Source organism: Haliaeetus leucocephalus, unplaced genomic scaffold (assembly GCF_000737465.1).
Source record: "Haliaeetus leucocephalus isolate CR32 unplaced genomic scaffold, Haliaeetus_leucocephalus-4.0 Scaffold306, whole genome shotgun sequence".
Classification (NCBI taxonomy): domain Eukaryota; kingdom Metazoa; phylum Chordata; class Aves; order Accipitriformes; family Accipitridae; genus Haliaeetus; species Haliaeetus leucocephalus.
The window spans coordinates 10,120,775-10,146,314 of record NW_010972742.1 but is presented as its reverse complement, the minus strand read 5'-3'; the positions used below and the strand labels follow the sequence as shown (position 1 = coordinate 10,146,314).

Genomic DNA, 25,540 nt, shown 5'->3' with positions numbered 1-25,540 from the left:
GCACCCGGCCCCGCCGCGGCATGGGCAGCCGCGGGGTCGTGCGATGAGCGCTCCCCCGGCGGCTCCCCCCCGCGCGAATATGGGCACAGCCGTGTCCAAAAGGAAGACGCTGAGGAACGAGGCCATGTCGTCGGTAGCGGCCAAAGTGAGGTGGGTGCCGGGGGAGCGGGCCCCGCCGGCGGCGCCTCAGGGAGCCCCCGCGGTGCTGGGGACCCTGCCCGCCCCCGGGCGGCTCGGCGGCTCTGCCCGCGGGGCGCCGGGCGGGGGGGGGGGGGAAGGCCCCGAGCCCCTCGGGACGAGCCAAGGCGGCCGGCTGCGGGCAGGACCCCCGGGCTTGTCACCCAGGGCCGGAGCGGCGGCCGTGCAGGGCCGTCGGGGCAGGGCGCTCCCCCCCCCGTCCCCCCCCGGGGCTCGGGAATGGCAGCCTGGGGTAGGAGAGCTTGGAGGGGCCCTGGCACGCACCCACAGGACACCGCCGGTGAGTCCCCCTCGCTGGGTGCTGCGGTGCCCCCCAGAAGCAGCCACCCGCTTGCAGCCGGCTGGTGGCTGAGGGGCGCCGTGCTCCCCCCCCGCACACAGTGGACCCTCAGCCTTTGGAGAGGTGATTTGTCTCCAAAGGTGTCCCCGCTTCTTGCTGCCGGCCGGCTAATATAATCCGCAGGTTTTATTTGCTGGGGTGGCAAGGAGCGGGTCAGAAGTGGATTTGTCAGGGCTGGATCTTTCTAATCTTCGAGAACTGGAGGTGTGGGCAGTTTGCTCGCTGGTTTCTTATCAGCTGAAATGCCATCTGTGTGTCTGAGGGCAAAGTCAGCAGCTTTCTTTAATGGGTATCGCTCCTTTGAATGGAAAACCTACTGCGTGGAAATCTGGCCCCACCACATCTGCCCTCTCTGGCAGTGTCCCAAGCTGCTACCTTGACCAGTTAAAAGGTTTGGGTTCCATATTGTGCCTGTTATGTTTTTATATTGCTTGTCCTACAGTGCAGCATTTCACTTACTGTCTCGTCCCAGTGCTTATTAGGATCAAACATGGGAGATCCTAGAAAATGTATTTGCTGCTTGGTTGTACTTAGGTTTAAAAAGCTATTGCAGATGAGCTTTGCTACAGTGCCCTTTGCCCAGAAAGATGGGAACAACCCTTCTCCCACGCTGCAGTGCAAGTGTCATGGCAATCGTCCGGTGACTATTTGGGGGCATTGGCGCAGCTTTTTAGGGGCTCTTACAGCACGGTTGTGTAAAGGGGTAGGTCTGTCAGTGTCTCTGCCACATCTAGACTAGCTCTTTGCTGCTGAAAAAAAATGGGAAGAAATAAACTTTTCAGCTGCATTATATAATGCTTCCTTTGTGTTAGACAAAATTGCATTAGAATAACCTGGAGTCATGTGTAGGACTCGATCCGTGCTGCTGAGAGATCTCAGTCACCTCTCTGTGACTGTAACTCAGCATTACGGCATCTCTGCTGTGCTGGGAGGAAAGGTAGTCTTACAGTTTGAAGTGAAGAGATCCAAAGATGTCTATATATTGCTGTCTGTTTACATTGTAAAGAAATTCATCCTTCAAAGTCTGGAGTGCCTCTGGAGAAAGCTGTCCGGGCAGAGCCTGGAACTTTTCCCCGCATTATGATGCTCCCTGTTCATAACCAGTAACGAAAACATGAGCGCTCTCAATGGTGTTCAAAGATCTGGAAGTAGGATTCTTTTTGGCAGATGTCAGCCAGGTGGTTACACAGAAATGACACAAAATGCACCATAACTGTTGTAATGGGGTTCTGGGAGTAGGATTAGACAGCCAGTCACACAAACAACATATTCAGTAGTCGGTAGGATTTCAAATGGTAGTGTGGGTGTTTGGGAGCGACTAATGTGTTTTGAACGCAATGGCTTGTTAGCCCTAAACCAGGATGGACAGATGCTGCTCAAGTAGTATCAACTGTGTAGAGTCTAGGAGGTGCCTCTGGGGTTCTCTTTTGCTACATACCTGCTGTAACTACTGACAAGCTGCTGCTACTGTTATGCGGGAGGTCTGAGGTGTCCCTTGGTGGTGTGAATTGTGGTGGTTTGACCAGAAAAGTTAGCTGAGTGGACTTGGGCTGGGGAACATAAAGTCCTTGAAGAGTGTCTAGTCACATAGACCATGGCACAGGACAGGTGCTCTTATGTGTCTTGCTGTTCATGCCCTGTGCTAGAAATGCCTAATCGAAAAAGTCTTTGGGGAGGACAGAGAACTTGTTAAGGAACTCCCTGCATTGCCTCTTTGCATGGAGAAGGTGCTGGTGGGGACAAGCCTCCATCCTGCCAATCCAAGCTCATCTCAGTCCCTGCCTCATGTAGTCTCTGCCACCCTTAGAATTTCTACAGCGGTGATGACCCACCTGCCGAAAGGTTTCCTCAGAGCACATCACACACAGCTCCTCTGCTCTGCCCTGGTCATCCTCCATGTGTCCCACATGTCCTTATCTTCCTTATCTACAGTGAGGATGCTGCAGGACAGTAGATAAGGCTACAGAGATAGACTATTTTGACCTTCCCAAGACAGGTGGGGACTTGGATCACCTGTGTGGGTAGCACTGCTGCAATGATCAGGTCCCCTGTGGTTTCGTGTAGGCAGCTGTGGGATCCTGTTCTCATGCTGCAGGAGGAGATGCCCTGGGATTGTTTCTCTGTACCTCCTGAGCTCTGCCCTGTTCGTATTTCTCCTGACTTTTCTTTTTGAGAGAAAAATTATCTCCTCAAATTCGCTGCAAGTCCAAGTGGCCACTGATGTATATTTATTATATGTGGCTGGAGTATGTGTGTGTGCATTTGACTGTCTTACTGAGCAGGGAGCATCATTTGCTTGTTGTCGTGAGTAATGTGATCTAAGCAGAAGGTGCAAGCTCCCTAGATTCTTAAATTAAAATCTCTGCAGAGCGACTCAGGGGAGTCTCCTGTCCCAGGAGAATTAATTAAGCTCCATGCAGTTTGTTGTGTGCTAGGTCTTTTAAATAGCTTCTTAGAAAATAATGGCATAGTTGGTCTGTGCTAGCATTGTTGAGAGCATCCACGATGCTGCCAACTTTGGTCTCTGTAGTCTTGTCTTCTCCTGAGAGAGTTGCAGTGAACTGTACGCTGATTCTGTGTACGGCACCTGGGAAGTGACTGTGGCTCAGTGCTGTTGCTTTGATCAAATCTGAAATGCTTGTATGCGAGAACTCGCTGTCATACTGTGTTTCCTTCCTGTGTGCGCTTTTTTGCCTTGCAGCTCCTGGGGCACAACTGCTGAAGGCAGGGATGGCGCAGTTGTCCTTGAGTCATGACCTTGGTGCTGCCCCTCTGCTGACAGCTCCTGGGCTGCTGCGGTTTGGGCTTGTGCAGGTTCTTTTCAGGGTCCTGGCCTGTATGGTGTCTAACACACCTCCTTGGCTTCCTTAGTATACTTTCAAGGGCATAGATGAACCAAAGCCTTTAGAAATGGGCTTTCTTTGTCCTTGCTGCCTTGACACCTACAGAACAATACTGGCACCCCAAATGTGGAAATAAGGTAAGTCTTTTCCTGCAGCTCTGCTTTGTATTACTCTGGCATACAGCTTTTCTTTGGGAGCGTGTGACAGTATGAGCAAACAGACATGAGACTTTTGTTGGGTGTTCCAGAACCATCTCTCCTTACTATAGTTAGCACAAGAAATATTTGAGTCTAGAGTGTAGTTCATCTTATTCAATTTCAGGACTTTGGCATCTAGTCCAAAATACCCCACAGAGAGAGAAGAATTTGGTCTCGCTCCCTCTCTACTGACTAGAGAGGGCTAGAGAGTGGGCTTAAACGAGGCCACAAAGCATTAATTGCTGCGAAAGGGTAAATGTTGCACTGACAAAATGCTGAGGTACTTGAATGCGTTCCTTATCCCAGGTTTATTACTGAGTGAGCAATTTTTGGCTTAGATTAGGGTTCTTCATGGAGTCTAGATTCCTTTTTTCTGCTTGTGAATTTTCCTGTGAGTGGTATGAACTCTGTCATGCTTTGATTACCTTGTTCTTTTATCTTTTTCCTGCTCTGTCTTCTCTCCTCCTGTCCAAGTTTTGTGACTATAAATTCCTACAAGACTGGGGGGTCTTTGATTTTAAGACCCATTGCTGACATCCGATTTCCCTTTCTTGAGAGTGAGAATTTAGAACTTTAAGATGTAAAATTAAAATTTTCCAGCTACCATGTCCCTACATAGATATTTCAGAAAACTAATTTTTGTCAGGGTATTGTTACTATTAGGTTTCAACAACGTAAGTGTCAACAGTCTTTAATGACTGAGCTGTTAACTACGGATATGCTGGAGGTGTTCCCCTCTCTGCTTAGTGACAAGAGTAGGATTGCTGCTGTAGGAGGACCTAGGTCCTGATGATGCAGGAGGTCTCTTCTCCTGTTTTCCTGAGATGCAGCACTGTCATGTGCTGTCACAACAGATTCCTGCTGCAACTCCTCTGGGCAGTACTTCTGAAGGAACACAAGAAGGTGGTGGGTGTTCTTTATTTTTCCATGTAACACTCCTGAATAGTCCAGGTTTTGCTTAGCTTGTTGCTATGCTTTAAATGGAGTTATCTCAGGTCTTTTGTGTATCTCTGAGTGTTTCAATACACATTTCTTCACTCAATTCAGTGTCAGTTTGGTGGATTGCATAAATTTGTGTGCATTAATTTCTGATAGCTGCTAGTGTATATCAAGGCCCATTTTATCCTGTTGATGTGATTATTTCAGAGACATGAAGGCTATTCCGTGCTCATCGCGTTGTAATTGAGATCTTTGTTATTTGGCGACTTTCCTCCTTGTAGCAAATGTACGTCTAGACTGTCTATGCTTCTTCGCAAAATCTCAGTTTCTCTTCCAGACCTGAGTCCAGCTTTGACATCTAATGCATGGTGAGTACTGAAAAATGCCCTCAGAAGGGCAGCTGCCTTTGCTGCCTGTGTTATGCTACCCCATCTCACCCTCTGCACTCTTGAAGTCATTCTGATGGAGAAGCTGCCAGAGAAGATGGTGGTGTTTTCTCTGAGGCAATGGCAGTCTTGTCTTTACTGGTTAGACTCAGTAGTGCAGCGTACCAAGGCTATGGTCCCTGGTTGATGTCCTTTTGTTAAATCAAGCTGTGCTGACTGTGTAACTTGCAGGTCTGATCTGCCACTAAAATGAAAACCTCTCTCTAGATGAGTCAGGGCTAAACTTGTCATGTCATTAGCTGATTACCTCTCAGTACTACCTGTTCATTTGTACGCAGCTTTTGCGGTGTCATACACTCAGGGTTATAGCTCATCGGCCTGTGTATCTGTAAAGCACCTTGTACTTCATCTCATTTATGTGAAACAAGTTTTCTTTTTTATCTCTTGCTAGTTATTAAATTATCCTGAGGTGTCTCTGCTCTGAGCCCAGTTGAAGGGTTTTCTGTCCAATGTCATCAGGCAGCTTGATGGGACTTGAACTGCATTGGCTGTGATAGTGGAGGCAAAACTGAGCTGAGAGAAAAGTACGATTGTGTGACTTATATTAATACAGTGCGTTGATAAAAGAAATATAAAAGAATGGGATGAATAAAGCAGCTACCGTGTTTGAATTTTGCTCTGACTTTATTTTGATCAAGTCAGCAGGTAGCCAGGAAGAGGGGGTAAATGGCACGTTAACGATGCAGGCAGATGCTGGTAAACTGGGGTGACTGTGAGCACAGTGAGGGCAGAGAAGGAACATAAAAGGCTTGGCAAGGGGAGACTAGGCATAAGGAGCTAGCATGGCCAGCAGAGTCCCCTTGGCAAAGGGCACATGCAGACATCTGTGGGAGATCAGCTGAGGCACAGCCAAGGAGAAGCCGATGGCACTTGGGAAGCAGGAACATAGAAGGGAACCACTGAGATAATAGGCAAAAAAATTAGTCTGAAGTTTGCAGTGTAATTGGCTGGAAAACCCCCGTCGCACATTGTGCTGTGCAGGCGTCATTGCCTTATTAGCTGTCGCTAGATAACTGTGATCAAGCAGCCACATTCATTTGCTCTTAGCTTGGCCTGCAGCATCTGAGAGTAGTGAAAGTGGAATGGTAGTGACAGAACTGCAGGTTCAGCCTGGGCTGGGCAGCAAATTTTTTGAGTAGCTCTATGCTCCTCGACTGTGCTTCTGACCTGCAAGGAGAGGTCTGGGTATCGCCTGTTCTCTGGGAGCTCCGGCACTTGGGATTTTACCCTCCTACCTCATTTGCTTGGGGAAACAGGAGAGTGAGGCTAGAGACACTGCAGCACCTTTAAACTCAGGCTTTTATTCTGAGTGACAGTATTTTCTCCACGGAACAAGGTGGGATGGAGGGTGGCAGTGCTTCTCTCTAGCTCCATGTTAACCATTTGCAGTGTGGGACTTAGGAAGTGCTTGGTACTGATTTTTTGAGCCTGTGGTTTGCAAGCTAAGGGTGAAGGATTGGTTCAGATTTTAAGGCAGACAGATCAGCTTCGGGCATTGGCAGAGATAGGAATGGAGAGAATGAGATGCACTAACATGCTCTTAAAGCTTTTAAACTAGTTGCAGACTGAATTTTATCATCATATTTAAGCATTTTTGTGTAAATCACCATGTTCTCTCACTGAAAATTTACCTGAGAACTTGCTGCTTGTTATTTTTTTCTACATGGAATGACTGCTGATGCACAAGAGAAGCTTCAGAGTCTTTGCCAAGGGTCTAAGTGCCCTGTTTGTGAACAGCGTTGATGATGATGCCTTGCAAGGACAGGCGTTTTCATGGGAAGCCCTGGAGTCCCAGAATTCTTGGTAGAAGAGATCTTGGAAGTCTTAAGCCCAGCCATCTGCTCAAAGCAGGGCTGTCGCCAGTACTACATGAGATTGGCCATAGCTTTGGCTGAGCCTTAACCACCTCTAAGATGGAGTGCAGGAGTAGCTCAGCGGTGCTCTTGCAGCTGCATAGCCTGATGTTAGAATCATAGAGTCATTTAGGTTGGAAGAGACCCTTAAGGTCATTGAGTCCAACTATAAACCTAATACTGCCAAATCTACCACTAAACCGTGTCCCTAAGTGCTGCATTTACATGTCTTTTAAATACTTCCAGGGATGGTGACTCAACCACTTCCCTGAAGTTGTCACAGTCCAGCTCCCAACTTTACATTTGTGTGTTGCCACAGGACCAAGTCCTGCTTTTTTGCTCAGACAGAAGGGTAGTGGGTGCAAGGAACATTCATGAGGCACTTGCCCTCCTGTATGGATGAACCATGCTGGCCATCCCTTTGTTCTTTGTAGTGGGGATTGCATGCTAATTGTACATATGATATGTACAATTGTCATGTACATGTACAGATGGTCTACCTGACCATCTCTGGGGGTGCTTAGGCACTGAGGAAGACAGTTTTGGCAACTGCCACCCCAGGCTAGTGTCTAAAGGTACAGTCTGGTACTAGACAGGCAAGAATCTGGAAACGGAAAAAACCTCAGGACTGTATGTTAGCCTGTAATGATGCAGAAGGTTGAACCTTGGTTCTTGCACAGCTCCAGCTGCGCTGCTCCAAAGCATTTTGCATTTGGCTGTGCTGAAATTTAGTCCCAGGGAGATTAAATTACTCTTTCTTCATCATTCATATCGATCCCCTGTTGCTGGCTGTGGATGACAAATGGACTTCTCACTCCTTCCAGCTCCAGTCGCTCTGGGAGGTACATTGTAGCTTTGCTAATCTTTTCCCCTTTGGGAGGAGGTGTGTAAAAGCAGTGGGGGGAAAATCCTGGCTGCACAAGTTGGGATGTGCTGCTGCATGGGGTAGCAAAGCAGAAGGTTGTTTTGGAGGTCAAAGCCATTTTTCACTTAGGTTTTTAATGGCTGTTATGAGTGTAGCCTTTTGTGGCAGCTTGAGCTGGAGAGGGATGTTCTGAGGTTGAGCACCTCTGAAGGAGGGCAGCGGACATGATGCCTTGGTATGGAGAGTCTTCCCTGTTGTAGCAAGTCTGTGTCCTCGCCCAAGACATGCTGGTGTACTTGCAGGCTGAGAGTGCTTGGCTGCTGGGTTTTGTTGGCTTGGCTTGCCAAGGAGGTGGCTGGCTGTTTTGTCTCACTGTTTGCAAGTGTCCGCCCTGGACTGTCCATTGGCAAATATCAGCCTGATTGTGATGCTGCAGACCTGGAAAAGATTGTTCTAAAAACCTGGGGAAAATGGATGGCTGGGGAAAAACTGGTATTAGCTCTCTCGAGTCACAGGTCTGTTGGGTACAGGAGGACAAGCACACCAGCAGGATGTTACAAATGTCCTGGCAATAGGATACTGGAGACTGTATTTACTGTATACCAGGGAATGCATGCCTTGACCAAGGATTCCTTTCCTGTGTGGGTTGCAAGCAGAAAGCTTTTCCCTGGTTGGAATATTCATAGGTTTGCTCTCTTATGTAGGCCTTGATGTGTGATAAGGGTTGAGCTCACCCTGCCTGGTTGATTCTTAATATATTTCAGTAAAATCTCAGTCATCCCCGGGACCTGAATCCATCAGAGAACCAGGAACTGCTTTTGTAGGATGTCATGGGGGTCTCAAATAAGGTTGTCCAGTAATCCAAATACTGACACAGCTGGTGCTTGAGAACTTAGGGTTAAGGTAGGTAAAATGGGTATTAGCATTAACGTCTAAGCTGTGGTTGCTCACAGATAGGAGTATTTAGAACTAGAGTAGAAGGCTGCAGTGATGGTTGGGACTGAGTTGGAGATACCTTCTTCCCTGGGCTACCAGAAGGGGTTTAACTTAGGGTGGTTAGAGACAATGGTCCAGTTCCTATGTGCATCACAGAAACAAGGCCAAGTTTAATGCAGGTGCATTTCAATTTTTTGTTTGTTTGTTTTTGTTTTAACAGAGAAGCTAACGACTAAGACGGTCCTGGGCTTGTAGTCCAACTCTGTTTTCCCCTTTGGCCAGGGGAAAACTGAGGTGTGTTAACCAAGAAGAGCCCACTGCTATTGCAGCATGTTTAAATTGGTGTCACTTGAAGTTGAGGGAAAGGCAGCTGCAGGAAAACAGCAGTATATTGATATTGAACTGTTCCTTCTTTCCTTGGCCTTTAACCATTGCCCATCTCTTTCTTTCTCTCCTTTGCTGCCTTCTGTGATGCTTGGATATGCAGAGCGGCAAGGGCTTTTGGAGAATATCTTTCACAAAACCATCCTGAAGGCAGAAATGGCTCAGGTAAGAGAATTGACATGCCTTGTTTATATCCATATGTGCATGCACCTATTTATTAATAGGCCTTAAAATGAAAGTGTATTTATCATAAAGGATTAGTGTGAGATCTCTGCAGCAGAGAGGCAGGAGGAGTCACCCTCTAGGTCTGTGAAGCCAAAGCCCTTGAGGAGAAAAGGCAGTTTGGTGACTCGAGGGTTGGGTGGGCTGTGGGAACAAGTTCAGTTTAGTGGACAAGTACCCTGTCATAAATTCACCCCTAGACCTGATGTCCCGGGAAGATGTTTCAACTGGGAAGTGAAAGACTGCACTGCACAAGGCTTCTGCACTGGTTTGTCACTCCTAGGTCTTGCTTTCATTGGGGAATAAAAAAAGGCAAATTATAGTGTGTTAACTGACGTGCTTAGTCTATGTGCAGCAATCTGTCTTTGCTGGCAAAGGTAACATCTGGATTTATTCCCAGGGTTTGCTTCAACAGGGGTTAAAATGAGATTTGCCTTGTCTAGTTGAGGACACCAGCATGTGCTAGCTAGTAGAACATAATATAGAGTGATGTTATCATTTTATGTAAATTGTGAGTGTGTGTGTTTAAACCTCTACAGGCAGGGAATGGCTCTTGCTAAAAGAGCAAGCCCAGTTACACTAGTCTTTGACAGCCAGCTGAATGAGTCCCTGCCTTTTTTTCTTGGATCTGTTCTAATGACCTTCAAGTTGTCCTTGGCTGAATTGTGCTAACTTTGTGAATGGGAGGGCTTTAAAACAATGTACTGCAGTTTTCTTTGATTTTTTTTTTTCAGGCATGAGAAACTCCAGTGACACATTACTTATAATACTTGGTGGTAGGAAGGAAAGGGTAGAAAAAGGCTGGGATTTAATGCAGCTGAGATGAAGCGTCTGTGAGGCAGAGGGAAGGAAAGGGTTGGACAGAGAGTGCAGAGACAGGCCAGGCAGGTCTGAGGAGGCTTCCTAGAATGGCAAAAGCATCCTTTATCATGGCCATTTTTGCAGCTGCTTCTATCAGCTGGAGTCTTTGCTGGTCCTTTTCTCCAGTCCCCCACCCCAGTTTCCAACAGGGAGAAGTGTTGTCTCCTGCTCACTTTGTAGTGCCCTCATAGTACCTGTGGGGTCCCATTCAGGCCAGATAGAGAATCTCTGATGGTAATGAGGGGAAATGGCAGATCTGTTCAGGTGTCTGAGACCTGGGGAACCCTGGTCAAAGCCAAGGAATAGGAGCCTCTATGAGGTGCACTTACAAAGCTGTTGTTTTACTCAGCCTTATGGCTGTTCCTAGTTGCTCATTCCTCTCTGACTGTAGATGAGAATGTGGAAATGGAGCTAATGTGACTCCTGGATAATGCCCTGCTGTCGGGCTCCCCAGACCAGCACTTAAACCCTCTCTGTGCCTGTGACATATCTGTAAGCTCTCCAGGGAAGCCTTCTCATACCCATTGCCCCCTTGGTGTATCAGGCTTGAGATTGTATTTGAATCCAAGTGAATTTCATTGGCACAGATAAGAATCAAGCAGTGAGAGGTGCACAGTCCTTATGGGATTCTTAAGTATTGACTTGGAAGTAATGAAAGATCCCTAGAAATGACTCTAAATGTTTATAGAAAAGGAAAAAAAAGAATCATCGTTTTTTAAGTCATCTTTTGAAATTCTGCAGTGTATAATTTAACCCAGTATGTAACATTTCTTTATAAATAACCATAGTAGGAAGGTTGCTGTCCTACACAAATGTTGAGAGTACAAAATTTGGCTCCCTTTTGTTTGTCCCAATAGTCCAATAACAGAGAAGTCAAGTCTTTCCTTCCTGCAGAAATTCTGTATATCTCAGTATCGCTTTTGCAAGTTTCTGAATGCTTCACCTTTGGCTCAGCAGAGCACTTAAGCTGTATGGTTAGCTTTCATGCAGTGACTCCAGCAAAACAAAGGATGGGCCTCTTCTACATAAGTTGAAGATGTAGCATATATAGAAGTACCTGAATCTGCTCTGACTCATCAGCTTGGCTGAAAAGAGCAGGGAGAGGCAGTGTTATGGCCAGTGTTATGGTACAAGCCCACCAGCATCCTGTAGTTAAATTCCAACTTGCATGTGTTGGTGGCCAAGGTCCAGAAAGCTCAGCACACTGAAGAGTTGAGTCCTCGGTGCATATATGTCTCTGTTCGTAGCACTCTGGGCTTTCACGTGAGTGTCTTTACGTGGTGGGATAGGCCTGCTTTCCACTGTAATAACACTAACTGTATATGTGGATGCTCCCTGCACTGCCAGCAGACTGCAGCTGGAATGAAGACTCTAGCCTAAATGTGAATGGAAGGAGGCAGGCCTTGACTTCAGTAGTTTATAGTCCAGAAAAAAATGGTTTAAGAAAGGTTTAAAGTCATTAATGAATGCAGTGAGGGAAAAGGGTAGTTGTCTTTGAAGAGCAGGAAGGTGGCAGAGCCATTAGTAGGACAGTGGAGGCCTAAATGGAGGAGGGAAGGGGAGGATCCTCCTCTTCTGCATATCCAGGAGCTAGAACCCTCCTCTCTCCCTGCAGAGGACAATCCTCATGCAGAAAATGAGGTGGGTGTGAATCTTTGGGATGCCAGTTCTTTTCCTGCTTTACCTGCTAATTCAACTCCTCTGCAGAAGGGTGGAGCTCTGTAACTCCCCAGGCAGACACAGGAGAACCACCATCTGGATGGAGTTGCCAAGTGTGCAGAGACTGCCCCAACTTACTCAATTTCTGCTGCCCTTGTTCTCTGAGGATTGTTTGACTTCTGATTTTGGTTTGACTTTTTTTATCTTTAAGAGTCCCTCGACTCCAAGGAAAGGAGGTGGTATGTCGGCTTTTGCATCCCACCTCTTATTTCACATTCCACAACTGATCAAAGAGCTTATTCTTTGGTGGTAACTTTCACACACCAGAATCTATTTCTGGTGGCTCCTCTGGAGAGTTTGTGTGTATGTGTGTGGCAGAATGGGTTTAAGAAATTGGGGAGTGGTGATGAAGAACTACAGAGGGATTGTATATCATCAGGATGGGCCAGCTGCCATGTCCGAGCATTTTAATGAGGGGTGAGTTATTTGCAAGGCTTTGTTTACCTTCTGTTTTCAATAAAATTGCAGTCTATCCATGCTCTGCTTCCTTCACTAGGGCAGTGGGTATGGAATTGAACATTGCCAGGAGGTAAAGAGGATTGCAGAGTACTGCAGGGTGTATACATAGCGAGAAGAAGGTGAGGGGAGGGAGGGAGGGTATTTGTTATTGGTTACGCTTTTGATTCTTCCTGATGCGAGGCCTGAGAATTTCATGGCTCAGAAATACTGTGTGACTATTCCTATGCAACTCTTCGAGGTCTTATTCTGGAGGAGGTTTTTCCAGGTGACTTGGGAGGTACTCTCCTCTATTGCTTGTCTTGGAGTGCTCTGACCATGTCCTGTGAGGTTACAGCAGGGATGATGGCAATACAGATTTTTCTTCTCTTTGTTTCCCTTTTGGAACAGGGAAGCTGCCTGGTGACAGGGTATAAGTTGTTGGCAGGAGATGAAGGGATTGTCCCCTTGGAATCACTCAGATTTTTTTTTTTTTTCTCCTGATCTAGAAGATATTCTGAGGAATTAGAAAAAAGGGAGGGTTGGACTCTGCTGCAGCTGGTAGGATGTGGATCTGTGAAGGGAGCTGGTGCTGAGGTGGTAATATGTCTCCTGCTCTCTTCCTGCCTCTGTTCATTGCTGGCATATTCATGCAGGCTGAAGGTCTGGGAAGGTTCCCAAGAAGAGCACTCTCCCAGGTTCAGCATTCATTCTGACTGCAAGGCTGTTGCCAGAGTCCTTGCTGACGCTCGTAGCTTTCTGGTACCTTCCAAAGACTTTCTATCTTGTCTGTGGCATGCTTTTAGTGTAGGAGTGGGTGTCACTTGGGACAGATCTAGAAGAAAGATAGGGAAAAGGATTGAAATGTTGTGAAAGGGAAGTGTAAAAAGGCTGCAGAGAGCAAAATGCAGAAGAAATAATCACTCAGAGTCTCACCAGTGCTTGTGGAATAAAGAGTTTTGGACATTCCCAGAGTCCCCTTCTCCCAGCTTAGATGTCAGAGGCCCCACACTGAGATACTGCTTTAGATTTCTTTATCTCCATGTATTGGAACTATGAGAGGAAAAAGATACCGAGGGCATGGGGCAGTGAAATTAAAAATGACACCAAGTGGAGCATTTGAGAAATTTCCTCTTCTCTCAGGGAGCAGTGGTACACCCTGGTGAGATGGGAGTCAAACACAAGGATCCTTTGCTGAGGAAAGGAAGGGGGTTATGCTGGTTTTTTTTCCTGATACTTCTTTATCAGGCAGTTTCTGTTTTGCTCAGTTGGGTTATTTGGAGGGCAGCTACTGCTGCCGCTGGAGCCCTGTAGGATGCAGCTCTGGTCTGCCTGCTGCAGGCTGGCTGCTCTGGGAAAGCTGCACATGAAACCCTCTGGGAGCAAGAGAGAGGGAAAGATCCCAGCAAGTATAAGGTGTGCTTGGTGCTGCAGAGTTGGTGGGCCTTGGACCAGAACTGCCTAGCTGGTCTTGACCCAAATTCGCTGTGGTTATTGCAGAAACAGCATGGCTACTCTGACTGGTTTGCATCAGTACAAACTAAAGGGGATAGTTACCTGAAAGTGGAAGAAGCTTCTTTTTAAGCTCAAAAGAAGTCGTCTTCGCTTCTTTCCTTTGTTTTTGCATGATGTTTCAGCTGTCAGCGAAAACACTGAGTTCATAAGGACAAGAGGGCACCTGTGAGCTTCCCCAAGCCAAATAGCAATGGGTAGTAGTGGCAGGAGCAAAACGTGTTTGCTGAGGCTACTGTGCCACATGCAGAGACTGCACTGAAGCAACCGCTTGTCTTTGCACCCTGGGCTTCTGCTGCTTCAGAAGAGGGTGTGTATGTGTGGAGGGCAGCAGCCGTGCAACAGAGGAGATTCCTAACACTGCCAGGAACTGACATGGGGCTTGAGAAACTCCAGCCTGAGACTTTGCAGGTGCTTCAGTCCAAGCAAGTGACCCATGAACTGTGTTTTTTATGAAGCCATGAAGTAAGGCTGCAGCTATACAGTGCTTTAAGAGGGACCTTCAATTTGCCGGTGTTCAGACTGTGGAGCTGCCAGTGGAGCCTGACTCAGGGTAAGCGCCGAGTCTGCCTTTTTCTCTAGATGATGTTTCTGTGTCCCCAGGATGGACCCCAGCAGCGCATCTGGTGTGGGAGCAGGGGGTGTACTGCCACACTGGCCCAGCTCTCTCAGTGTATCTTGTGCTGACGTGGTGTGGCTGGCCTTGAGCAATGGAGGTGGACTTTCTAGAAAGAGCCCACGCTCCAGAAGGGTTTGTAGGCAGCTTGAGTTCAGGGCAGAGCAGGGATGTGAAATCTCATCTCTCAGAGTTTCAGGCTGCTTCCACATTCGGCCAGCACGGGTATGGTGTGGGTGTATCATAAAACTTGTGGTGGAATATGATGTTTGCTTATAAAGTGAATAAAAACGTAGGTCACAGTGTTACCATGGAAATGCTAAGGCCGGTGGTGGAGCTGCTACTTGCTCCTTTGGGTCTTGTCTCACAATAACAATTTCATCTATTCACATTAACGTTACAGGCCAGACTAAAAGGTTACTCGTCTATGAGGCACAATGTCAACAGCATCTTCAGTTTGTTTATTTCCTAGGCCCATTTCAGCGCAGACAACTAATTGGAACCATTTTGTCATAGTTAAGTGACCTTCTGTTTTCTCAGAGCAGGTCCCTTACTGAAGCAGCCCTTGTCTTTTCTCTGTGCCTTTGCAGAGAAGTGTCTGACGTTCCATCCTTGGGAGCGGTAGGGTCAGGCGCCCGATAAAGTCACAGCAGGGCTCACTTGGTCAGGCTTTGGCTAACCCCATAGCGAACGTTGTGCATGTCGTTCACTCACTTGACTCTGAAGCTACTGCACAGCTGAAATGCCACTGTGACCTTTTTTTAATTGTTGTATCCCTGTTTTTATATCCCTGCCTCATGCTTCAATATTTTGAACAAATGTCCTGTTTTTTACTAAGCCTATTTCTTGACTATGTTTCAACCCTGCAGACCAGCGAGGTCGGCTGCCAGCCTGTCTCTGAAGGCAGGAGCCCTGTGCTGGTGGGGTCACGTTGCAGTACATTAGCATTGGGAAGGACAGAGCTGACGTGGTAGGGAGCTTTGCATTGTGGCTCTGACACATGCTCAGAGAGGGAGCAGAGGAGAACAGGACCTGACAGCCTCTTAGCACACCTGAGGGGCAGTGGCAGGCATACAGGAGGTCTCAGAATTGAAATTGCAAGAGAAACTGCTCAGCTGTGCTGTTTGAAAAGATGTTACTGTTTTTGCAATGCCCTGGGCTCTAGCCAGTACACCCGTCTGCTCTCCTCATTGAGGATATCACCTGGACTCCTACTGATGTAAAATAAAAAAAGCATTAGCTTCATTTCTACTGCTACGAACAATGCTGCAAGTCCATATACTGTAAACCTAAAATCTTCCCATTCATCTTCAGTGGCCAAGACAGTTCTTTCTTTTAAAGTTGGTACTGTAAACATCAGGTCCAGAGAGGTCCAGCTGAACTGGAGCAAGGAAGAGAGAATTCTTTTTCTGAAATTTATTTTTTTGAGATGACAGATGGTTTTTTAATAGGGTTTATCTGGATTCCCCTTTGCCACTTTGCTTCTGATGCTGGAGCTGAGGTTTTAAATCTAAGGTGCTTTAATCATCAGTTTGGCTGCTAAATACAGTAATAAATTTGGGACTTTTTTTTTTTAAGCTTCTGTCTATGCCTTGTGGCTATATTCTGCCTTGATTTATAAACTTCTCATCCCATGGGGTTACAAGGCAGTCTGCATCAGATACGAGTTTGGCTCAATGAGTCCCTCCACTATTGTGAATGGGCATCAGTCAGCTGAGGCTTATCCCAGCATGTTGCTTCCTCTCGAGAAACTGTTGTGACAGTGAAAGAAAATGTGGAAGTCCTTTCACAGTTAGTTACCTGGGTCAAAGGAGGTGCTCAAGTTAGAGTTACTGAATGAGAAAGGTGGTATTGTAAGTATCTAATAGTAAGAAATGCCTGATTATCAGGAACTACATGTACCAAGATTGTGGATTCTTTCTTTCCCAAGATACCGCAAATTAACCAGTACAGATTACTGTTGCTGTTGGCGGTCATGTCTTTGGTGATATGCATGCCCTAACGACTGTGTTGAGCAGTGCTGCATGGAAGGTGAAGAAAGAAATACCAGAGGAGCAAGTGAAGCCAAAGAGATGTGTTCAAGTAAATAACAAGGGGGGGGTGAGAAGTGGATTGGCCCTCAGGACTAGACTATCAAGCCCCCAGGTTCTGGACAGGTTGTTAGACTTAGCCCAGGTAGACAGGGAAGTGATGAAAATTGGATGTTTCTGTTACCAATAGACACATGATCTACAGATCAAGTACATTGGTCCTCTTCCCTTCATCTTGCTGTTAAGTATCTCAGGCACCATAAATCCATGTAGAGCACAAACCTAGAGGAAAAGAAATCTGAGGAACCTGATTTGTCTGCCCCAAGGTGGCTTTGCAGCTGTGTGAGACAAAGGTGTTGCTGGTGGAAGCAACAAGTGGGAGAGCAGGGTTATTACCAGGTCAGCTTCATTGGAGTGGCTGGAGAGGAGGACACTGTGCCAGGCTTCCAAAGTCACGCTGTCTTGGGCTGGCGTGGCAGTTTGATGGAGCAGCTGGTTGTGGGAGAGATGGCAAGAGCAATGTGAAAATGAACAGAAATGGAGCAGCAGTAACCAGGCAGAGGGTGTTAACAGCAGTCTGCTTCAGCTGACTCTTAGAAGGCAATTCCAGTTATTGCTGAAGTCCCCTGTTACTGTTTCTTGGTTCTCTTCACTGAATGTCCCTGTGGCTCAGACTTAATTCAGCATTGATTTCTGGACCAGCTTGACTTCTTTCCTAGCAGAAGCAAACTATTAACTTAAAATGCCACAGTGGAAGCAGGTGCAGTGCTTTGGCACCTGAATCTAGTTCACTGCAAGCACAGATGAGGGAACTGGTCACTGGTAACGTCTCAGGGCTGCTGGTGTACGTGAACGCAGATGTGTGTGAATGCTAGTGCAGACTTATTCCCTGAAACGGTGCAGGATCGTTTTTGGAGCCAGTAATTCATTATGATGGATGTCTGAATCTCTTCGTTCCATACTATTTTTTTTTCTGTATTTAAATTCTTTATTAACCAGAAGTCTTGAATAAAGCTTCACATTCCCTTTGCATATGAAGTTGCTTCTCGACTGTGTAGTTACTGACAGTGATAAATTGAATGAAAAGAAAGAATTATCCAATTGTTTGACAAAGAGAAAGCATATTGGTGTGGTGGCAGACCTTTGTAGTGTAGACCATGAAAACTCCTAGATAAGTACAAGTGAAAACACCTTGAGTAAGGGACAAGTAAGGTAGGAAGAAAGGATTATCCTTGCATTTTGCATGCTATATCAGACAGGTAGTTTATGTCAAATATATCCAGGCAAGAATTGTAACCCTGCCATGATTTCAGTAAAAAATTGACTATTACTTGAAACCAGTGATGTCCCACTTACATGTCTGTAAATTTTATGGGGCTGAATAGACCTCAGTGCTTATAAACAGAGACCAGAATTGGTCTCTCTGCACTTGTGTTTATCAGCATTTTCAGACATACTATACTTCGGGCATTTCATTTTTCCATTTACCCACAGATAGCAGAGTTCAGAAATTCTCAGATCTTTGAATTGTGGCATTGTCAGCATGCGAGTAAAGGTGCACAGTCCTGTGTGTTTGCTCTAATGAGGCTATACGTCTTCCACAGAAGTATTCATTTCAGGAGGAACAGGGGCAGCCATCATCAGCCACTATTTTGTGGTGTCTTAAGAAATGTGTAGCATCATTGTGCCCACACAGCTTAGTAAGTTTGACAAGTTGAGACAAGTGCTTAGAACTGCCCTTTGGTTTTTAATTTAAAAAATGGTGTGCTTGGCACTATTAGCCAGCACAGATCTTGGCAGGTCTTGAAGAGTCATTTGGTGGTGTTTTCCCAAGACATGCCCACTCTAGGGCACAGTTAGTCTTGGAACTGGAGAGAGTCTGAGTTGCTGGAAAGCAAATGTGGTGGCCTGCTGCCTCCTGAGGGGTGACAAGTGGTTGGAGAGACTTTGGAGCCTGTGAACAGTTTCTGCACTGGGTGGTCCATGACACTGTATCCTGCAGCTGGTAGGACTTGGGGGACAAGCTGTTGAATGACAGCTGGCGGAGCAGCTTCTTCCACTTGAATTGCTTGTAATTGTTCTGGTGATGGCCAGTGTTGTCCATCAGGCTTTCCTCCTGGAAGAGGTGCACATGTCGACGCTGTCTCTGTGCAGGAGAGTGTGGGTGAACTAGACCACTGCCTGCCTTTCATATATTACCTAGACAGTATCAGTGAGGTGCATGACTCCTCACTGCACCTAGGCACATGTTTTGGACTTCATGTGAAGTCTGGAAAGACAGCATCAGCTGTAGATTCAAGAGGCATAGCTCTTTCTTTAGGACTCCTACAGGCAGTTCCTCCTGGTCAGCTCAAGGAGTCACACAGCTGCCAGCTACAGTATCCAGAGATTGTGAGGGCTCACTAGGAGACAAACGAAACAAACCTGACTTGTGTCACCCTAAATGGTCCTGACAGTCAGTTCTTGAGCAGAGTGGCCAGAGATGTATTTATCTCCTAGTGGTGCTGGAGGAAGCTGTATCTCAAGCAGAAGAATGAGGTAAGGGTGACACACTTTATCAGTACCCACTCAATTCAGTTCAGTCTCAGAGCAGGGGGAGAGGCCCTGGGCAACATAAGCACAGTCCAGGGTGGGCTTTGGATTCAAAAGGTGCAAGTGTACGTCCTCAGCTTGGGAGGGCTCTTTTCAGAGTGACACAAGAGCACTTCATAGGAGGCAGAATGTGGCAGCAGTAAAAGGTCCATGTTGCACACATACAACATCAGGCTCGTCCTGAGATAGGTCTCTTCCTCCTTCATCCCTTCATGGCCAGCTACAAGGTAGCTAAGCCTCACATTCTTGCCAAGTTCTTCCAGTTCATGACTCAGTAGCTAAAGGAAAGATGTTCATTAAATATCTAATGAAGTAAAGGCTTGGGTTTGCTTTCTGCCTCTGTTTAAAAGGCTGCTGTCTGTGCTGGACACTAATGATTTTATTTTTTCTGGGGTAGTAGTCACATGAATAACGCATTCCCTGCTGAGCCTTTTTAACAGTCCCCTAGCTGCTTCCCATCTGAAGGGAAGTGTAAGAGGTAATTAACAGCCGCTTGAAAAAAGGATTAGCAGGTGGGTGGGAGCTACTGTTGGGTTCATGCATGGAATTGCCATGGAAATGCTGAGATTTCCTGGCACTTCATCCAGTGTGTGGGCTCCAAAGATAGTTGCACTTATGGGCCTCTCTCCTTTCGATCTTCCTTCCCTACAAAGGGAGCGGCTGTATTTTCCTTCAGGACAGCTTCCGCAGGCTGTGCTGTTGCCATCTGCACACACGACGAGGCCTGCTAACCAGGGGTGCTGCAGAGAGCGGGATGCTGTGTTGCAGCTGTCGGCTGAAGCCTTTTTGTCTTTCTTTCATGTCAAACCAATTGGCAGAAAATTGGGGGGGACGGGACGGACCAAACCCTGGTGGTTTGCCCCTTTCCTTTAGTTCTAAAAAAATAATAACTTGGTGCACAAAACACTCAGAGTTTGTCACTTCTTAGAGAAGTTGGTGCTGGTCCTTGCTCTGCAAACTTTCACCAGCTTGGTAGCCCTTGTGTGGCTAAACCTGCTGAAGCAGACAGGACTGCGCAGCTGAACAGGGGCTGTTTTGTACATAAGCATTTTCAGGCTGTGCAATGAGACCTGCATTTGCTTCTGGCCTTTTTTGGTGGCCACGCACGCTTAAAATATTGGGTGTATTTGTGAGAAATGTCTCTGATTTCAGTACCAGCTCTGGAGATTTAGAAGGCTATGGGCACATGCTGATCTGAAAAGATTCCTGGGGTAACCTACCATATCTCTTTCCCCCCTTCCCCTTTCTGCAACAGTAACAAAGAGCCTCCTGAATTTGTCAGTGTTTGGGGTGCTTTGGTTTTAAGGAAAGTGTGCCCTTTGTTTCAGATCACCTGTTAGCAGACTCCTACATCGGACAGGAGGACTCCCCTGAGATGCAGCAGGCAGCACAGAACAAGCGCAGGCTCTCCGTCATCTCAGACGGCAAGTTTGAGAGGAGCTTCTCTGAGGAGCAGGCAGAGAAGATGCCAAGCGAGGGACCGAAGCCACGAGTCTACACGATCTCCGGCGAGAGGCCGATGCTGTCGGACCATGAGAATGAAAGTATGGAACTGGTGGTGATGAAGGGGGCTGCCCAAGAGGAATGCCACCATGGCCACCAAGTGCACAGTGCTGGCGGCTCTCACGGTGTTAGCAGGCATTGCAAGGGCTGGCCAGGCAGCCGGCAGGGCTCCAAGGAGTGCCCAAACTGCACCCGGCTGGCTGCCCCTTCCCAGCATTCCTTTGACCTGGAGCAGCAGCAATCCAGTGAGACCGGGTGGCACAGAAAAAGGCTGGAGAGGATGTATAGTGTTGATCGAGTGTCTGGTAAGTAAGGGTGAATGCTGGGTGCTGAGAGGACACAAAGGGACTTATCGAGACAGAGGTGAAGGGTGACACGCGTCTCATCCCAGCATGGAGATTTCATTGCCATGTGCCTCAGGTTGGGCCCTGTAGTGTTTCTCCTGCAGCACCTTACTGTTACCTTGCACCAGCACTCGTGGAAAGGAATTGTCAAAGGAGGAGTTTGAAATAAGCTAAGCTCAGTTTGAGGCCAGCTCATCCAAGCTCCATTGTGTCTGCTTCTAGCTTGTAAGCAGCAGATGACCTGGATGGTTTTCGTGACAGCTTCATGTAGCTTAGTGAGGGTGATCTCTGTGGGCTCCCTTTCTGTTGAAGGAAGAGCAAGAGAGGAGGGACTGTGTCAAAGCACCTACATTTATACTCATCCAGGAGGCAGTTCAGAGGAGGACCCTCTCTCCTCTGCCTCATTCTGGGGCTGAATGTGCCAGGGTGCTTAGCAGGAGCCTCAGCTCAGCTCAGGTATGGTCTTCTGTACTTCGGTGTGTCCCCAAAATGCTCATCTGCATGGCTGGAAGCAGTTTAGCAGGGTCCCTCTAGTAGTGCCACCTTATGGGATTTCAATAAATACTAGCAAATAATACAATATTGGACTTTCTTCCCCACTCACTATCCATTTGTTCAGTGTTCTCAGGGAACAGGGCTTGTAATTTATTCAACTGCATGAAAAAAATCCCTGACTGTTTTTAAAAACTTAACCATTAATCAAATATATGTCACAATCTATGTGCTTTGAATTATAAGCTAGGAGGCAGTCGATCTTTGCCTGTCAGCTCTGTATGTGGCTGGCAAAGAGTCTGACCTAATTTGTCTGATTTTTTTATTTGTAAACACACATCAAGGCTTTTAGGGTGGAGTGTCCAGCCAAGAAAGGTCAAGGTTTTCTCCTTGGAAAGAGATTAAGGACTGTGGAGATCAAAGTGTACATCTTTCCTGGGTTCATAGTTTCCTGGTAAATATCATAGTGATATTTACTGCAGGTAAAATCACTGAAAGTTTGGGTTCTGGACCATATTTTCATACCTAGATGCTTGAAATTATGTGACTAAATTAATACATGGCCTAATACTGAATAATAATAATAAAAAAAAGAACTGATTATCAAATGTGCAGAACACCTACAGTCCCACTAACTCCTGTGTGTAGTTTTTAAGCATTGTTCCTCTGTTTGTTCCCTGTGATTTTTGGGCTTCACTACATGTGCAAGTTTAGACTTTATTATTTTTATTGCCTAAGTGCAAGAAAAGGAGTGAGAAGAGTTTTCCTGTATGGAAACCTTTTATGGTTTTATGATCACATGTGTTTTAGCTGTTAAAAGATGGCTGTGCATATGACAGCACAGCCAGAAAGCTTGTGTGAGGATAGAAAAAGAAAGCCATTTCAGGAAAGGAGATCACAACCCCAGGGGCTTGGTCTTCTGGAGATCAGGGTGCTGAGTTGAATTGGTTGCAGCCTCATGACGCGTACTGAATTAAGAAAGTGAAGATTTCCTGTTCTAGTGTTGATGGATTTGTGTTGAAAACTTTCCTGAACAAATCAAAATTGTACTATGCACTGTGGGACTGAAGCAGGTTACTTGATACAGAACCAAAGGAAAGCTCCAGATCACTAATGGAAGAGTTTAACTCCCCATAGCTGGAGCTAAACGCCTCTGCTGGAAAACATGTCCTAGCAAATGCTGTAGAGGGATGCCATGTTCTGTTTCTGGGCCTTTGGATTTATAATATCTGTTTTCAACTAGGCAGCATTTTTGTTAGGGCCAGTTATCAGTGTGAAATGGAGATTTGCCTTTCTGAAAATATATCGGAATAATTACTTTAGTGGGAACAAAGCGGACAGCACCAAACCTGCAGATGCCTCCATGAGTATTTTGTGTTTCATACAAGCAGGCAGCAGCTACCCTCGGTGCTTACCTCAAGCTTCTGAGTGCTTGCACGTGTGGCTGCACAGGCAGCACTGTGCCTCTAAGACCAAATCCCATCATAGCACTGGCATCATGGAATGAAAGTTTTCTCAACTTGGTCTCGTTTGCACTCTCTATCCAAGCATTGTTACTCAGAGAAAAACCGAGAATTGAATGGCACAACTGTCACAGGTTGCAAGAGGTATTTCTTGGAATGTCCTTCATGCATGGCTAGCAGAGAAAATGGAGCAGAGATGAATGGAAACGAGAGAGAGACTAATTTCCCCAGAGGTTCACTTTACAGTGCTCCTTTCTCTGGATTTACATGATACGTTATTGCTGCAAACCAACACTCATGGCAGTTAGGCCGGATTGGCATAGTTTAATATGGATTTTTATGCTGAGTTTATGATGCCTAACACCATTCCAGAGAAGCACAAGCTGTTTTCTCCTGTGCTGCTCCCAGCATCTGATACAAACACATCCACTCATGGGCAGAGGTGCTGAGATTTTCATGCAGCCTGGCAAGAGGCTGGAGATGCGAAATGTGGTGGTGGTGTTCCTTCAATCTTACCCAGGCCCATGGTTCCTTGACTATTTAATCACAGTTGGTGGTACCAAGAAAGGAGAACAAGGTGCTCTGCCTGGCCAAAAAGGAGCAAGCTACCTGCTCCTGGAAACAAAACAGCCATACTTATAATCTGAATTTTAATTAGCTGGATAGCTCTGGGTCTGAGCTGTGCTCCCTAGTCCCCAGCTGTGTGCTTCTCTGCTACTCTTCTACCTCTGGCTGGTAAAGAGGCCCCTCTGAAGGGTCACGAATCCTTTATTCTCCATTGAGTGCTATGGGTAGGGGAGTGATATCTTTCCTGTGTTGACTCCTGTTTATCAGAAAAGGAGGGGAGGCTTCCAGCTATTGTCCAGGCAAAACCTCATAAGGGTATTAGCTGTTGTTCATAAGCTCTGCTTTGAATTGAAGCTAGTGGCTTAAAAGCTGTAAAATATATTAAGAGATTGTCAGTCTTTTGAGATGCATAGTCCGTGACAAGTCTGTACAGAATTGTTGGCTAAAAAGGAATTTGTACGACTTCTCCTCCTTTACCACATTTGTGGGTTCAAGACTTCAAACAAGTAATTCATTTACAGTTTGAGCTGTTTTGCATTTCTTCTTTATCTGTTTTTTGGAGGAAAGCAGACATAGGAACTTCATAGTAAGTATTTAGCATACTAGAAAGCAGTTTCCATTTAACATATGTATTTCCTTAGGGTGCCTTTATAGAAGGCTTGACCTAAACTGTTAGCTGAGAAGGAGTGTCTGTTACAGCTTTCTGTATGATTCCTTGGAAGTTTCACTTCAAAGGAAGCCTTCCCAGTTGTATTTAGCATTTTTTGCATCTGTAATTGCAGCCACTTTATGTACTTTCAGGAAACAGCAGGATCAGTCTGTAGTAGATAATGATCTGTACAGAACATTTAGTAAGATATCTGGTCTGTAGTAATTATGTCTGCAGTACGCATGCAGGGTTTGATTGGGTTTTGGCCAATGAAAGTGAATAAAAAAATACCCTTGACAATGCCAGAATATTAATGTCTAAGATACCATAGTTGCTAATGATCTTAAAACTTGAATGAGTAAAGCAAGACACATGATCAGCAACATGTGGCAAGGCATTAAGCAAGGAAGCCACAAACTGGAAGTGAAGCAAGGTGAAAAATCAGGTAGCCCCAAATCACAGGGATCCAATCCACTCGGATCTTGCATGTCTTGTGTCCATGGATTTTAATACACTTCTGATTCCCTGCCTGACCAAGTTCAGCCTGAGAGTTCTCAGTAGGAGCTGCTACTTGGTCAGATTCCTCCTGGTCACCACCATCCCACACACATAATTAGTGACTTATTTTGCTGCCTGCTTTTTGTCTTAGTGGTCATTACGTGAAGATGATGCGGTGTCCTAATGCAACGGAATTAGGAAATAATCCACGTTCGTTCAGGCAGGGCAGTTTACAAATGTAGGGGACCAAATAAGCACAGTCTTAATATGCAGATTGTATAGCTGATGTGCAGTTTGACTTCTAAAACCAGAAAAACTGATGAAGGCCAGGTCATCAGGAGCAGGTGTGTGAGGGGTTTAGTGAAACTTCAGTGGTGGAAAAAGAGAGTATTTCTCAGGCTTACAGTTCTGAAGAGAGGAAGGTGAATGCTTTTTGTCTTCCACAGGAGTCTTTGTCAAAGAACTGGATGAATGGGACATTTCAAATCAATGGTACTAAGGAAAAGGCAGAGGCTGGAAAATGCTTTTAATGAAAAATGTTTCTTTCCCCATTTTTTTTTTCTTGTTTGAATGTCTCTTCTGTAATTCCTGGATTATTGTAATCTTCTACACTTAGGGCTTTCATTCTTCATTTAGTAGCCTGATAGACAGGCTTAGCATAAGTTTACAAAACACTTGGTGGTAGTGTGCATATATATAAGGAGGATGAGACTCTCCTGTTTAGTACAGGGCAGGATGCTGAAGAAAAGTACTGCAAGAGCTTGGAAAGTCTTGCTGTCTGAACAATGTCTCTGCCCACTGGATTCTCAGGTTTTGCTCTCTCTCTTCCAGATGATGTCCCCATACGAACCTGGTTCCCAAAAGAGAACCTCTTCAGTTTTCAAACTGCTACTACAACTATGCAAGCGTAAGTGAAACTACTGCTGTAGCTTTTGTTGTGTATCTTAAAGTTTGCGGCCCACTCAGAGCTATATCTGAGAGCCTGGAGCAATTGACTTGTATGTTTGGCACCGCAGTCTGGGGCTGAGAGAGAGAG

The 25,540-nt window shown here is 46.1% G+C and overlaps 1 protein-coding gene across 5 annotated transcripts in view; it reads left to right on the top strand.

Annotated features, from left to right (window-relative positions):
• Window positions 1-43: 43 nt before the first annotated feature.
• The window catches only part of NSMF (NMDA receptor synaptonuclear signaling and neuronal migration factor), a 46,149-nt gene continuing 20,652 nt past the window's right edge, over window positions 44-25,540 (top strand). For 4 of the 5 annotated variants that reach the window (XM_010571045.1, XM_010571046.1, XM_010571047.1 and 1 more), the window contains exons 1-4: window positions 80-150; window positions 9,105-9,166; window positions 20,317-20,796; window positions 25,336-25,411. In XM_010571045.1, coding sequence (XP_010569347.1) covers window positions 80-150; window positions 9,105-9,166; window positions 20,317-20,796; window positions 25,336-25,411 — 689 coding nt within the window. Of the gene's footprint in view, window positions 151-9,104; window positions 9,167-20,316; window positions 20,797-25,335; window positions 25,412-25,540 lie in introns of all 5 variants that reach the window. The other variant, XM_010571043.1, reaches the window with a different exon arrangement.